We start from the raw sequence: 16,379 nt of genomic DNA, 5'->3' as shown, positions 1-16,379 counted from the left end.
GTAGATTAATAAATTAGGCTTGTTGAATTAGTTAATAGGATTAGTCTTGTTAACATTTTGTCCAATAAGATGCCTCAGGGAAAAAAATGGACAACTTGTAGCCATATACTAAAGAGAGTGGAGTGAGGGTGAGGTAGTCAAAGAAGTTTTGAGGAAAGAGGAGAAAGCAAACTGACAAGAAACAAGCAGAAGAACATTGTGAAATGCTCAGAGAACCAAATTTGGAAGGACAGATACAGATGTTAGAAAATCCTCATGCAGAGTATTGTCTCCTGGAGAATGTGCAGATAATTTTCTGCTAAGCAGCTTGCACACAACATTGGCAAAAGGGCAAGAGGGGTCAGTTTGACACCCTTCCTTGGATGCAGTATGGATACTTTTTTTACTTGAACTGGTTCTTCAAAACAGATCTATTTCAGTACCATGAGTAAACAAACAGAATTGATCACGCGGCATGAGCTTCAATGACTGCGTGCACACTATAGAATAACTTGTATGTGATAGGCCCTTTTCTTTATTTTGTTTTGTTATAGCTTACAACATTTTGTCCATACAATTTCAATCTCAATTTATACTGCTGAATAATTGCTTCCTGGTTAACATTAAATTTGCATGGATGTCTGTCAGTATTCATACAGGTATTTGTCTTATTTTCCCTTAGAAAAAACATTCAAACTTATTTTTTTCTGTTTTTATTTACTGCTGTAGGGTTCTCAGCACCAGTAACCATAGTGTTAACTGTTCAGGCTAACAAAATGGCTTCTCTATAATGCTATAATGGGATTCTGTGTCTGGTATGTTTGGGTTATGGCTGCTGATAAGGGGAAAAATAACCAATGGAAAATTGTTATGCTATCTTGTCTGTGTAAGCTGAGTGGGAGTACGCAGTCTTTTTCGGGAGGAGAGCGAGGGGGATGGATGTGTGTGGAGCGGGCAGCGGTTCCAGAGCGACAGATACTGGACGTCGGCAGTTCGGATGGTGGCCAAAGGCTCGGAAGGTCGTTGTGGAAAGAACCAGAGGCGTGAGCTCCAACGTATTAAAATATGTGCACAAACTGACAAACTTATTATTACTTTGGCGCCTTTAGGTTATCTGTTTCTACTAACCCATCACTAAGAAATCACTATAAAGTCGCAATTATTTACTCGCTTTTGGGTATTGCCTGGTATTTATATTGAGTATGTACTGGGGGGGGGGGGGGCATTACACCGTATTTACACCGAAGTATTGCACTACTTGGCGGGGCAACAGCGGTTGACCCTAGGTGAACAAGACGGCGGGTCCTGGTCAGAATTTAAGAATTTTCTCAGGGCGTACTCCTACCCTGGAAGGGGAAGAAGATTATGAGTCCTGGTTTAGAGCATGTCTCTCGGCTGCTGGGTGAGTGACAGTGTTCTGAGGAAGAGAAGCGGCAGAGATTGGTTGACAGTTTGCGAGGGGTGGCAGCTGAGTTAGTAAAAGGTGTGAAGGGCAGCAACCCCTTGGCTACCTGGAGGGAGTATCTAGAAGCATTGGAGGAGGCTTTTGGTCTGATGGGGATCACGGTGGAGCTCTTGGGGGGGCTTCGGAGCCTACGTCAGGAGAAAGGGGAAAAGCTTTCTGAGTATCTTTTCCGGGCAGAGCAAAGGATAAATTGTTTGAGGCGACGGGGGGTCATTTTGGAGATGGAGGTGAATCAGATCAGGATAGACCAGGTAGCCCAGGGTGCCCAGAGGCATGATGTGATTGCTACAAGCTCCGGCAGTCCTGTAGATCGTGAGCCCCCCATCTTCTGTTCAGTTGCTCAGAAAGGTGAGGAAGGAGGAGGACGCATTGGAGTCGGAAGAGGGCTCCATCAGTACGGTGCAGTCCTCCGTGGTAGCCCCTTGTAGTGAAGTGACTGAGGCCAGCTCCAATCGGGAGATAGTGAGGGGGGTCCCTCCGCGTGTGGGGCCTGAGCAAGAGATGGAGGGTTCCGAGGTGCAGAGGGGTTTGGGTGACTGCTCGCAGGAGGGTTCGCCTCATAGTTTCCCTGAGTCTTCTGTAGTGTCTGAAGTGGAGGAGTTAGAAGAGGGGGTGCGCAGGTCTCAGAGAAGTAGGCGCCCTCCTGATAGGTTGGCCTATGTAGCACCTGGGGAACAGGGTGTGATCTCCACTGCTTTGGGGAGTTATGTCACTGCTTTCTGCGCTTGGGTTGGGTTTTGTGCTTTGCAGGAAGGGTTGGCAAATTATCTGAGCATCATGAGGGAATGACTAAATTCGGTAGGGGGAGAATGTAGGAATCTCAGTACCAGTAACCGTGGTGTTAACTGTTCAGGCTAACAAAATGGCTTATCTGTATTGTTATAATGAAATGGCTTCTCTGTAATGCTATAATGGGATTCTGTGTCTGGTATGTTTGGATTATGGCTACTGATAAGGGTAAAAATAACCAATGGAGAATTGTTATGCTAACTTGTCTGTGTAAGCTGAGTGGGAGTTTGCGGTCTTTTTCGGGAGGAGAGCGAGGGGGACGGACGTGTGTGGAGCGGACAGCAGTTCCAGAGTGACGGATACTGGACGTTGGCCGTTTGGATGGTGGCTGAAGGCTCGGAAGGTCGTTGTGGAAGGAACCGGAGGCATGAGCTCCAGCGTATTAAAACATGTGCACAAACTGACAAACTTATTATTACTTTGGTGCCTTATAGGTTATCTGTTTCTACTAACCCATCACTAAGAAATAACTATAAAGTTGCAATTATTTACTCGCTTTTGGATATTGTCTAGTATTTGTATTGTGAGCATGTACTGGGGGGGCATTACACCGTATTTACACCAAGGTATTGCACTACTGGCGGGGCGACGGCGGTTCACCCTAGGCGAATGGGGGTCAACTGGGGGCACGGAGGCTACACTGCTAATGGCCCTTTCATTGTTATTTCCATGCATTGTAGAGTTATGTTGCTATTAGTTTGTATTCACGGTAATAGCTAACTCATTCCCCATGGTAGGGGAGTTTAGGACAAGAGGGCAAGATTTCAGGATTGAAGGACATCCATTTAGAACATAGATGCAGAAAAATTACTTTAGTCAGAGGGTGGTAAATCTGTGAAATTTGTTGCCATGAGCAGCCGTGGAGGCCAAGTCATTGGGTGTATTTAAGGCAGAGATAGATAGGTTCTTGTTTAGCCAGGGCATCAAAGGGTATGGGGAGAAGGCAGGGGAGTGGGGATGAATGGCAGAATTGGATCAGCCCATGATTGAGTGATGGAGCAGACTTGATGGGCCAAATGGCCTACTTCTGCTCCTTTGTCTTATTATAAGCCTATGGTGAGAGAGTTTCATAAGATTATGAGACAGAGCAGTATCCTTTGCACAGGGTCAAAATGTCCAGTACCATGCATTTAAGGTGAGAGGGAATAAGTTCAAATAGATGAACAGGGCAAATTTTTTATTTACAGAATGTAAGGTGTCTGGAATGCAGTGCCAGGCACATACCATAGACGTGTTTTAAGATGCTGTTATTTAGGTACATGAACGTGCAGAGAATGGAGGAATATAGAGCATGTGCAGACAGAAGGGGTTAGTTTAATTAAGTGTCATTAGCTTAATTAATTCAAGGCAACAGTGTGAGCCAATGGTCCTGTTTCCATGCTATATTGTACAATGTTCTAAAAACTTAATCAATATAGTAGATCGCGGAGGGTAGCCATTCAGCCCATGCTAGTTTCCAGGAATCAATTATATCAGTCCCATTCCCCCTCTATTTCACTGTACCCCTGCAACCTATTCTCTCACATGCCCATCAATTCTTCTGATTATTTTAACCACTTACCTATAATAAAGGGGAATTTACAGAAGCCAGTGAACCTGTCAGCACATACTTGAGGTGAGAAAGGAAATTGGTCACTCCAGAGGAAACTTATGAGGTCAAAGAGAACAGTAATACTCTGCACAGTCAAAAACCAAAGTCGGGGATGACCCTGGTTATCTGGAGCCATGAAGTCACAGCACAGCTATGCTACCCTCTATTTCCCATTTTTATAACTATTAACTTCATATTGGTTTGTAAAGTGATAAATGCAAATATGGCAAACTGCAAGTAATAAAGATGAAAATTCAAGTGAGTTACAAGTTCAACAACACATACAAAATGCTGGAGGAACTCAATAGCTCAGGCTGGAGAGCTGAGATCCTTCATCAGGAGCCACAGAGTGCTGATCTCGGCCCGAAATATTAGTTGTTCATTCCTATCCATAGATTTTGCCCGACTTGCTGAGTTCCTCCATTAGATTGTACATGTTGCTTGTGATTTCCAGCATCTGCAAAATCTTGTGTTTCCAAAGTACAAATTAGGATAATGTCTTCACCCAAGCAAGAATGCAGTGAATATTGTACTTAAATATTGCCACCCCTCAGGAACTAAATTATTTTTTCTCTTACAGACAGCTTCAGCTATTTGGACACTTCCTGGATCATGATGAACTTCATAGAATCCCTAAACCAAGAAGATGTGAATTATTAAGAAAGCTGACCAATTCCATCCAAAGAGCTGTGCAAGCACGATACAGAGCCCATCTATCACAAAAAGGAGTGTTCTCAAACACTTACATGCTCTGAAACATCTTGCTCAGCAAATGGGCTACAGTGTAATCCACAAAATCACTATTTTATCCGCTCAAAACATTCATTAATTTGAGATGTAGGAAAAGCAGAAAAGGACTTTATGAATTAAATTGAAATTCAAATTAACCATTGATTGGCAGAACAGCTCAGAGTCTGGGTGTTTCTTTTCTGTTCTAGATATTGAGTCACCAACAAGTTAGAATAGAGACAGTTTGAAGGAGGTGCTTAGAGCATTCCAGAAAGAGCAGGAACCCAAGGATTGGGAAGAATTTAGAACTTGTAAACAAGGATTAATAGAAAATAGAAAATGAAATCAAACAATTGCAAATGTCAGAATCTGGAGCAACCAACAACCATGCACCAGGACTGAGTGGAAAGGCGAGATGGCTGGTATAAAGAGAAGGGAGCGACGAGAAAAATTTCCAGAGTTATTGTTGGACTGAGGAGGGTGTAATATCATAGCAGGTACTGCCAGGTCAGGGAGGGAAACAGGGGTGGAGTTGAGAGATCATGGCAGGTGAATGATCAATGGAGGCAGACAAAAAACAGCCAGATCTTGTAAGGTGAGGGGAGGGGAGTATGAAGGTTGGAGACTGTTGCTGGAAGGAAACAACGAAGGAACACGAAGCCTACCAATGCCAGAAAAAGTATAACTAAAAGCAGTGATAATGGAAACTATTAGAGGAGAGGTGAATGGCAGATGGAACCTTAACCAAAGCAGGGAAGCCTGTGGGTGAACTGTGTGTGGGTCTGTGTGGAAGCAGGAGTGATGTGGAGACAAAGATGAGGGATGGGGAGGAGGGGTGAGGGTAAGGAGACTAAAATGAGAGGACTTGAGGATTGGAAGGTGAATGGGGTAAGGGTTAAATAGAAAACCAATACTAGAATTTTTCAAGGTACAAGGAGGCTGATGAAAGATAGTGAGTGTTATCTCATGGACTGAATCGTGGCTGAAGGATAGTTCTGGTTGCGAACTGAATGTCCAAGGTTACACATTATATTGGTGGGATAGGAAAGTAGGCAGAGAGGGTGGTGTGGCTCTACTAGTGAAGAATGGCATCAGATCAGTAGAAAGATGTAACATAGGATTGGAAGATGTTGAATCCTTGCAGGTGGAGATCAGAAACTGTGAGGGTTAAAGGACATTGATGGCAGTTATATACAGGCCTCCCAACAGTGACTTGGAGGTGGACCACAGGTTACAACAGGAAATAGAAAAGGCAAGTCAAAAAGGGCAATGATATGGGAGATTTTAACATGCAGGTCTATTGGGAAGATCAGGTTGATAATGGATCTCAAGAGAGTGAGTTTATTGAATGCCTAAGAGATATCTTTTTAGAACAGTTTGTCGTTGAGCCTACTAGGGGATCAGCTACACTGGATTGGGTGTTATGTAATGAACCTGAGGCAATTAGGGAGCTTAAGATAAAAGAACCCTTGGGACCCAGTGATCACAATATGAATGTGCTCAACTTGAAATTTGATAGGGAGAAAGTAAAGTCTGAGGTAGCGGTATTTCAGTGGAGCAAGGGAAATTACAGTGGTATGAGAGATGAGTTAGCCAAAGTAAACTGGAAGGAGCTGTTGGCAGGTATGTCAGCAGAGCAGCATTGTCATGTGTTTATGGGAAAATGAGGAAGGTGCAGGACACGTGTATTCCAAAAATGAAGAAATACTCAAATGGTAAAATAGTACAACCGTAGCTGACAAGGGAAGTCAAAGCCATTGTAAAAGCAAAAGAAAGGGCATACAACAAAGCAAAAATTAATGGGAAGATAGAGGATTGGGAAGTTTCTACAGAGAGCAACTAAAAAAGTCATTTGAAGGGAAAAGATGAAATATGAAATCAGGTTACCAAATAATATCAAAGTGGATAGTAGAAGTTTTTTCAAGTATGTTAAAAATAAAAGAGAAATGAGAGTGGACATAGGACCGCCAGAAAATGAGGCAGGAAAAGTAACGGGGGACAAGGAGGTGGCAAATGAACTAAATGAGTATTTTGCATCAGTCTTCACTTTGGAAGACACTAGCAGTGTGCCTGATGTAGTCTGTGAAGGAAGAGAAGCAGGTGCAGTTACTGTTACAAGAAAGTGCCCAAAAAGCTGAAAGTCCTAAAGGTACACAAATCGCCCAGACTAGACTAACTGTATCCTAGGGTTCTGAAAGAGGTAGCATTAGAAATGATCTTTCAAAAATCATTGGACTGCCAGAGGACTGGAAAATTGCAAATGTTACTCCACTCTTTAAAAAAGGAGGAAGGCAGCAGAAGGGAAATTATAGACCAATTAGCCTGACTTCTGTGGTTAGGAAGATGTTGGAGTCAGTTGTTAAGGGTGAGGTGATAAGACAAGGTCAGCATGGTTTCCTTCAGGGAAAATCATGCCTGACAAACCTGTTGGAATTCTTTGAGGAGATGCAGTGGATGTTGTATGTTTGGACTTTCAGAAGGCCTTTGACAAGGTGACACATATGAGGCTGCTTACTAAGTTAAGAGCTCAGTGGTATTACAGGAAAGTTACTAACATGGTTAGAGCATTGGCTGATTGGTAGGAGGCAGTGAGTGGGAATAAAAGGATCCTTTTCTGGTTGGCTGCCAGTGACTAGCGGTGTTCCGCAAAGGTTGGTGTTGGGACTGCTCTTTATGCTGTATATAAATGATTTAGATGACGGAATAGATGGCTTTGTTGCCAAATTTGCAGATGATGCAAAGGTTGGTGAAGGGGCAGGTAGTGCTGAGGAAACAGATAGGATGCGGAAGGACTTAGATTAGGCAATTGGGCAAGAAAGTAACAAATGAAATACAATGTTGGAAAATGCATGGTCATGCACTTTGGTAGTGGAAATAAATGCACAGGTGATTTTCTAAATGGGGAGAAAATCCAGGAATCTGAGATGCAGAGGGACTTGGGAGTCCTTGTGCAGAATCCCCTGAAGGTTAACATGCAGGTTGAGTCGGTGGTGAGGAAGGCAAATGCCATGTTAGCACTCATTTCAAGAGGTCTAAAATACAAGATGATTCCAGGAATGAAAAGGGTTATCATATGAGGAACATTTGATGGCTCTGTACTTGCTAGAATTCAGAAGGATAAGGAGGGATCTCATTGAAGTCATTGAAAGGCCTAGACAGAGTAGATGTGGAAAGGATGTTTCCCATGATGGGAGGGTCTAGGAAAAGAGGGCACAGCCTCAGGATAGAGGGGCACCCTTTCAAAACAGATGTGGAGAAATTTCTTTAGCCAAATGGTGGTGAATTTGTGGAATTTGTTGCCATGTGTAGTTGTGGAGGCCAGGTCTTTGGGTGTATTTCAGGCTGAGATTGATAGGTTCTTGATTGGACATGGAATCAAAGGTTACAGGGAGAAGGCCGGGAACTAGGGTTGAGGAGGAGATAGAAAAATCATCAACTAAAATTGAATGGTGGAGCAGACTCGATGGGCCAAATGGCCTAATTCTGCTCCTATGTCTTATGGTCTTATAGATTTCAGCGAGGCCTTTTGACAAGTTCCTACATGGGTGTGTAGTCGGTCAAGCCGCTTAGCATTCAGGATGAAGATGCCAATTGAATTCAACAATGCAGAAAATACTGGAGGAACTCAGCAGGCCAGGCAGCATCTATGGAAAAAAGTACAGTTGATGTTTTGGACCAAAACCCTTTGGCAGGACTGGAGAAAAAAAACTGAGGAGTAGATTTGAAAGGTGGAGGGAGGGAGAGAAGTGCCAGGTGATAGGTGAAACTTGGAAGGGGAGTGATGAAGCAAAGAGCTGGGAAGTTGATTGGTGAAAGAGATAAAGGCTGGAGAAGGGGGAATCTAATAGGGGAGGACAGGAAGTCATGGAAGAAAAAAGGCGGAGGGAGCAACAGAATGAGGCGATGGGTGGTTAAGGAGATAAGGTGAGAGAGGGAAAGGGGGATGGGGTCTGGTGAAAGGGGTGAGGGGTGGGTGGGGAGCCATTCCCAGACATTTGAGAAATTGATGTTCATGTCATCAGGCTGGAGGCACCCAGAAAGAATATAAGGTGTTGTTCCTCCAACCTGAATGTGGTCTCATTGCAACAGATAGACCCATATTAGAATGGGAATGGGAAGTGAAATTAAAATGGGTGGCCACTGGGAGATCCTATTTTTTCTGGTGACTGGAGCGTAGGTGCTCAGCAAGGCGGTCTCCCAATCTAAGTCTGGTCTCACCAATGTACAAGAGGCCACACTGGGAGTACTGAGCACAGTATATGACCCAACAGACTCACAGGTGAAGTGTTGCCTCACCTGGAAGGACTGTTTGCGGCCCTGAATGATAGTGAGGGAGGTGTAGGGGGAAGGTGTAGCACTTGTTCCACTTACAAGGATAGGTGCCCAGGAGGGAGATCATTGGGAAGGGATGAATGGACAAGGGAGTTGCATAGGGAGCGATCCCTGAAGAAAGCAGAAAGTTGGGGGGAGGAATGTTTAGTGTTGGGGTCCATTTGGAGGTGGCAGAAGTTTTGGAGAATTATGTGCTGGACTCAGAGGCTGGTGAGGTAGTAGGTGAGGACAAGAGGAACCCTATCCCTGGTAGCATGGTGGGAGGATGGGGCAAGAACAGATGTGGGTGAAATGGAAGAGATGTGGTTGAGGGCACCATTGATGGTGGAGAAAGGGACATTTCCTTCATTCTAGAATGAAAAGCCTCATCCTGAGAGCAGATGTTGTGGAGATAGAGGAATTGAGAGAAGGGGATGGCATTTTTACAAGCAGCAGGCTGGGACAAGGTATAGTCCAGGTAGCTGTGAGAGTCCTTTGGTTTATAATAGTCAGCAGTGCATAAGCTGTTTCTGGAGATAGAGATAGTGAGATTGAGAAAGGAAAGGGACCAGGTGAATTTGAGGGCCGGGTGGAAGTTGGAGGCAAAATGGATGAAATCACCAGGTGCAGGAAGCAGTCCCATTGCAGTCATTGGTGTAGCGTAGGAAAAGTGCAGGATTGTTACCAATGTAGGCTTGCAACCTAGACTGTTCCACATAGCCAACAGACAGGCATAGCTGGGACCCATTTGAGTGCCCAGGACTGCCCCTTTTGTTTGAAGGAAGTTGGAGAACCCCAAGGAGAAGTTATTTAGAGTGAGGATAAGTTCTGCTAGGTGGAGGAGAGAAACTGGTTGGGTCTAGTGTCCAGAAAGAAATGGAGAGCTTTGAGGCCTTCCTGTTGGGTTAGGGGTGATCAGGGACTGGACATCCATAGTAAAGATATGATGATGGGGGCCAGGGAAGAGCATGTAAAATGTTACGGATGTAGGTGGAAAGGGACTGAACTGGGGGGATAAAACAGAGTCGAGGTATGCAGATATGAGTACAGTGGAGCAGGAACAAGATGAAACAATGGGCCTACCTGGACAAGCAGGTTTGTGGATTTTGGGTAGGAGATGCAGGGTGTGGGAACTACGAGGTTGGTGGTAGTGGATGGGAGATCTCCAGAATCAATGAGGTTAGTGATGGTGTGGGAGACAATGGCCTGGTGTTTCTTAATGGGGTCTGGTTTGAAGGGCAAGTAAGAGCTTCAGCAAGATAGAGATCAGTTCCCCAGACTACTACAGCACTTCCCTTATCTGCGAGTTTGATGCTGAGGTTAGGAGTAGTGTGGAGGGAGTGGAGGGCCAAGCATTCAAAAGTAAGGTTGGAATAGGAGAGAGGAGTATTAAGGTCTCACATTAGGGTTAATGTCCTGTTGGCATTCAGGTATGAAAAGGTCACTGATCTCACTGAGTTGTGGGCACAAAAGAAAGGCCCTTACTGAGGACAGAACGTTCTGTCTCAGAGGGGAAGGTCGGAGGAAATGGTGAAAACCTGGCATGGATGAGAGCTGGGGTTGGGGGGGGGTAGGTATCTTAGGAGAAAGGAGGTTTGGGGTGTTCAGGGATGGTGGGGTGAGAGGAAGATGGAGTCTCCGAAGACGCAGGAGCTGTCAGTGGGACCTGAGGGATACTGGATTATGGAATGGTGGGGGGGGGGGGGGAGGGAGGAGGGGCAAGACAGGGGTTGCAGCACCAACACGTGAAGACCTGGTCTGGAAGTCAAGGCCAGAGTCAGAGTTGGAGATTATGCAATTGGCACTTTGTCAACCTGCATTGATGGTAGAGGAGTCTGTGCTTTGTGTCTGCTCTGGACTGTTGGAGCTGTTGAGATCAGCAGCAGGGATCGCAGTCTGGAGGCATTCAGGACAGCCGGCGTTGGAGTCAACAGCTTGTGTGGTCTGTAGACAGGCGATCTTCAATTCTTGCAGGACGTGAGAACATCAAAGAATCGGTGATTGAAATCGTGGATGAAGATTTCATGGTACTGATTTGTAACAGGGGAACAGATTACACAGCATCCACAAACAAGGGGTTTTGCACCTTAGATTTCACACATTTGGTGGGGCCAGAGACTGTCTTCCCTAGATTAACATCACTGGCCAAACCTGAGAGTTACACTTTCCTGTAGATAGGTAACTAAAACGGCACCCAAATCAAGCCTCACCTGCATCTTATACAACTTCAACATCCCAAACCCAGCTCTCGATACTTCAATTTATGATGGCCAATATACACACAATGCTGTTAAACTGGACCTCACCAAGTTCAGTTGTAGGGAAAAGTCGAATAAGATCAGTCTGGACAATAAAGTGATCAATAAATGTAGAGTTCAGTGTTTATGGACATGGTGAGCATACATAACAGACAGCATTGTAAGCACAGTTCTATACACCGATAGCTCACCTCAGTTAATAAAGCAGCAAGATTGGATTAATGCATGTTTGAGTACAGTGGACAACAAAATTTAAGGTTGAGGTTGATAGATGTTTGATTAGTCAAGCCATGAAGGCTTAAGTGAGAAACAGGCAAATAGGCCAAATGGCCTAATACTGCTGCTATATCTTATGGTCTTAGGTCAGGACTTTTAAGATCTCAGTTCCTTTGAACTCTATTGAATAAAGTATATACTGTAGACAGGATGGATGAATTCATGATATTTGTCCTCTGGTTGGGTGAGACTGGGTTTGAAGGGATATGATCCAAGTGCAGGTAGATGAGGATCAGGTTGGCCAAAAGGCCTGTTCATATGCTTATAATATTGACCATCTTCATGTGCTCCATGGACTGCAAATCCAATCTATGTAATTTAGCTGGATACTTCAATATTCCATGATCTCCCTTGAGCTTACCACTTCACTACATTGCTACTTAAAAATAAAGTTCATTATTGCTGCACAGCCTTTCAGGTCCCTCCCACAAAGGTATGAAATGTAGATAAAAATGGATATTGCCATTATGTCATGTGATAGAATCTAGTTGAAGGGAACATAAAGAGTCATTGTGAGTTTAGCTAGCCAAAAATCAGTTTCCATTCTGAAAGGTTTAACACCTTTGTGTAAGATGCTGTGGGATAGGTATCTCATCACCACAAGCTCTTCATTCTTGCTGGATGCTTTGCTTAACCTTCCAGAAGATCTTGGATAGTTCTTATGCCCATTATGTCCAAACCATAAACACCATCCCTTTGTTAGGCAACCTGCTGTGTTCTCCCAGCATTTTATTCTGGTACAGACTCCAGCACCTGGCATTTCTTCCATCTCCCCACTATACTATATACAATATACTAAATACAATATACACTATACTAAATACAATCACAACTTCCCTTACAGACCTCCCCGCCTCCTCCCAGGCCATGACCAAAAACCCACAATAGGAAACAAGCTACAATAAGTTTACAAAAAAGGTACCAATCAATAAACAAGATATTTGACAAAATCTTTATTATCTACATGCTTTATATACTCAAGACCTGTTTGATCATTACAAAAAACCAGAGAGAATGCATTAAAAATTACAATGCAATTGAAACTGATTAAGGCCCAGTCCAATTTAAAGCCCACCACGCAGTCTCAACACCAGATGCAGAGTTGATTCTTTCTGAATGTTGTAGTCAGAAAGGGTTCGCCCATCTTCCAGCTGCTTCCCAGCAAAGATCAGGCGTTGTTGGTCTGGAGGTATACCTTCCTTGTCCTGAATTTTGGCCTTGACATTCTCTATGGTGTCACTTGGCTCCACCTCTAGAGTTATGGTCTTCCCAGTCAGGGTCTTCACAAAGATCTGCATTCCACCACGCAGTCTCAGCACCAGATGCAGAGTTGATTCTTTCTGAATGTTGTAGTCAGAAAGGGTTCGCCCATCTTCCAGCTGCTTCCCAGCAAAGATCAGGCGTTGTTGGTCTGGAGGTATACCTTCCTTGTCCTGAATTTTGGCCTTGACATTCTCTATGGTGTCACTTGGCTCCACCTCTAGAGTTATGGTCTTCCCAGTCAGGGTCTTCACAAAGATCTGCATTCCACCACGCAGTCTCAGCACCAGATGCAGAGTTGATTCTTTCTGAATGTTGTAGTCAGAAAGGGTTCGCCCATCTTCCAGCTGCTTCCCAGCAAAGATCAGGCGTTGTTGGTCTGGAGGTATACCTTCCTTGTCCTGAATTTTGGCCTTGACATTCTCTATGGTGTCACTTGGCTCCACCTCTAGAGTTATGGTCTTCCCAGTCAGGGTCTTCACAAAGATCTGCATTCCACCACGCAGTCTCAGCACCAGATGCAGAGTTGATTCTTTCTGAATGTTGTAGTCAGAAAGGGTTCGCCCATCTTCCAGCTGCTTCCCAGCAAAGATCAGGCGTTGTTGGTCTGGAGGTATACCTTCCTTGTCCTGAATTTTGGCCTTGACATTCTCTATGGTGTCACTTGGCTCCACCTCTAGAGTTATGGTCTTCCCAGTCAGGGTCTTCACAAAGATCTGCATTCCACCACGCAGTCTCAGCACCAGATGCAGAGTTGATTCTTTCTGAATGTTGTAGTCAGAAAGGGTTCGCCCATCTTCCAGCTGCTTCCCAGCAAAGATCAGGCGTTGTTGGTCTGGAGGTATACCTTCCTTGTCCTGAATTTTGGCCTTGACATTCTCTATGGTGTCACTTGGCTCCACCTCTAGAGTTATGGTCTTCCCAGTCAGGGTCTTCACAAAGATCTGCATTCCACCACGCAGTCTCAGCACCAGATGCAGAGTTGATTCTTTCTGAATGTTGTAGTCAGAAAGGGTTCGCCCATCTTCCAGCTGCTTCCCAGCAAAGATCAGGCGTTGTTGGTCTGGAGGTATACCTTCCTTGTCCTGAATTTTGGCCTTGACATTCTCTATGGTGTCACTTGGCTCCACCTCTAGGGTTATGGTCTTCCCAGTCAGGGTCTTCACAAAGATCTGCATTCCACCACGCAGTCTCAACACCAGATGCAGAGTTGATTCTTTCTGAATGTTGTAGTCAGAAAGGGTTCGCCCATCTTCCAGCTGCTTCCCAGCAAAGATCAGGCGTTGTTGGTCTGGAGGTATACCTTCCTTGTCCTGAATTTTGGCCTTGACATTCTCTATGGTGTCACTTGGCTCCACCTCTAGAGTTATGGTCTTCCCAGTCAGGGTCTTCACAAAGATCTGCATTTTGAACTGAATTACAAAATACAGCCAGTTTTAGTTATTAAGCTTTTTTTAAACCCCAGCAAAAAGAAAAGAGAAAACCGATCTTTCAGCCCATAATGTTGTACTGACCTTTTAATCTGCTCCAGGATCAGTATAGTTTTCACTGACATTTTTTCATTCATGCACCCAAAAGACTTAAATGTTACAAATTTATCTTCCTTGACTACCACCCCAGCAGTATGTTACATTGACTTAGCACTATATACAAAACACGACAATCCCAATTTATCCCAAATTTATACACCACCACCCCCTCCCCCCTACCACCATATTCACCATTCCTGCCCTGGGATAAAAGTCTGCTGCCTACTTAATCTACACCCATCATCTGATATGTTTGTTCAGTCACTTGTCCACCTTCGGCTCAACCTTTTAACCTACTTCAAGATTAATCTAGCCCTTTACTCCCTTGCAACATTCCATTTTTTTCATCCATACAGTTTTCCCAAATTTTCTTAATTGGCCCTAATGCATTAGCCTCTATCATCATCCCTGGCAGCATATTCCACACCCACCATTGTGTTAAATATCCTATTTCAAAGTAAATCCGAAGCTCAAAATAGCAAAGTACACCATCCTATACGACCTTCAGAGTCATTCCTGTGGGCATACTCAGCAAATCTATAGAATAGTAATTAACAGGATCAATGAAAGATCAACTACAGTGTAGAAAACAAACTGTGCCAATGCAAGTATAAATAGCAATAAACAAGAACATGAAATAAGATAAAGAGTCCTTGAAGTAAGATCATTGGTTGGAAGAACATCTCGATGGATAGACAGCTGAGTGTAGTTATCTCCTCAAGAGCCTGATAGTTGTGGAGTAGTAACTGTTCTTGAACTTAGTGGTGCAAGTTCTGAGGCTCTTGTACCTCAACATCTCATCTATATTTTCTGCAATTAACTTGAATATTATGCCTTCTCATTAGCCATTTCCACCCTAGGAAAAAGTCACTGGCTGTCCACTACCAATACCACTCATCTATTCCACCTCTCCCCCTCATTTGCTGCAAAGAGTGAAGTTCTAGATCACTTAATATTTTCTCACAAGACATGCTCTCTCATCCAGAGAGCATGCAAGTAATTTCTGCATCTTTGCTAATGCCTTCACATCTTTCCTATAAGGTGAACAGAACTGTGATCTAGTGTTTTTATAGAGCTGCAACCTCATTGCTCTTGAACTCAATCCCCTAATTAGATATACATTCACCAGTCTAAAGAACAAATTTCTGCAAGACTCAGCACCCTCCAGATGCTTGTTCACCAACCTAGCAAAGTGTAGAGCAGCCACTCTCCTCAGTCCTCTCCCCAGTGTTTAACAGCCGTCTCTACTCCGAGGCCACATTTTATCTCTATACTCCTGCTCCCTCTGACCTTCCCCGACGCTCACCTACTCAGGCCCCAGAGCCCTACCATCCCTCTATTTCCCATTCTTTATTTATTCACTGCCCCCTAATATCACCAAACTAGTCACTGCCCCCGTCTTTAGTGCGCCCCCGCACACTCAACTTTACAGTCCCTTCTTCAACCTCGTCCTCTCCTATCACAACCTTCCCTCAGCACGGCTCCTCAGACGCTACTGGCTCCATAGTCCGCGCTCCAGCCCGTAGTCTTTTCCCAAACCCTCAGTGCCTCTCCTCGCAAGCCCTCACCTATTCTCTAGTCCCCGGCCCGTCCCAAACACCATCGCTCATTCATTCCACTCCATGGTTTTATCTCATCTCACCGCGGCCCATGGGCGCAATCATTCACCCTTTCCAGACCCAGCGACAACCAAGCCGCGCTCTTTCCCAATTGCTCACATTCTCTTCCTCCCACGCTCCCGCTGTAGTTACCAGCTTTTACCCCTTACCTCTTTCTTTCGTTCAGTCACCCTACTCGTTTCTCAGCGATGGCATTCACTCACGATTGCGTCGAACCTACGTCTTTTATAAGCAGGAACCGTTTTACTTCTCGCCTGGTTCCTCCGCACTATATGTAGTCCCTCGATCTGTTTTCGTGAAAATTCACTTAATATTTTTAAACGAAATGTTTCACAATTTGGTCAGAAATATTTATTTATATGATAAAATATAATTAAATCTCAAATTCGTTCTCTTAATTGTAATAATGTTTCGCGCATTGATTTTTTTCAATGTAAGTGGTGCGTAACCGCACTGCTTTGTCCCCGCCTTGACGGTGATTGGATGAAGTCTCATTCGAGTTTGTGATTGGTGGAGGTATGGTACGTGTACAATAATCATAGATCATAGTTACAGTTAGCCAATCAGCAGCCA

The 16,379-nt window shown here is 44.3% G+C and overlaps 2 protein-coding genes across 7 annotated transcripts in view; one reads left to right on the top strand and one right to left on the bottom strand.

Annotated features, from left to right (window-relative positions):
• LOC140731559 (uncharacterized) overlaps window positions 1-4,730 on the top strand; it is a 281,877-nt gene extending 277,147 nt beyond the window's left edge. For all 6 annotated transcript variants that reach the window (XM_073053074.1, XM_073053075.1, XM_073053073.1 and 3 more), the window contains one exon: window positions 4,405-4,730. In XM_073053074.1, the coding sequence (XP_072909175.1) occupies window positions 4,405-4,484 (80 nt within the window). In that variant the 3' untranslated portion in view covers window positions 4,485-4,730. The remainder of the gene's footprint in view (window positions 1-4,404) is intronic.
• Window positions 4,731-12,336: 7,606 nt separating this feature from the next.
• Window positions 12,337-16,107, bottom strand: LOC140731556 (polyubiquitin-C). Its single transcript, XM_073053060.1, has 2 exons — window positions 15,956-16,107; window positions 12,337-14,070 (listed from the first exon to the last, which is right to left on the bottom strand). The coding sequence occupies exon 2, from the start codon at window positions 14,062-14,064 to the stop codon at window positions 12,463-12,465; it is 1,602 nt and encodes a 533-aa protein (XP_072909161.1). The 5' UTR covers window positions 14,065-14,070; window positions 15,956-16,107; the 3' UTR covers window positions 12,337-12,462.
• Window positions 16,108-16,379: the final 272 nt, after the last annotated feature.

This window comes from Hemitrygon akajei, chromosome 8 (genome assembly GCF_048418815.1).
Source record: "Hemitrygon akajei chromosome 8, sHemAka1.3, whole genome shotgun sequence".
NCBI classification, from domain to species: domain Eukaryota; kingdom Metazoa; phylum Chordata; class Chondrichthyes; order Myliobatiformes; family Dasyatidae; genus Hemitrygon; species Hemitrygon akajei.
Note: the sequence above shows the minus strand (reverse complement) of the source record. Positions and strands in the feature narration are given on the sequence as shown.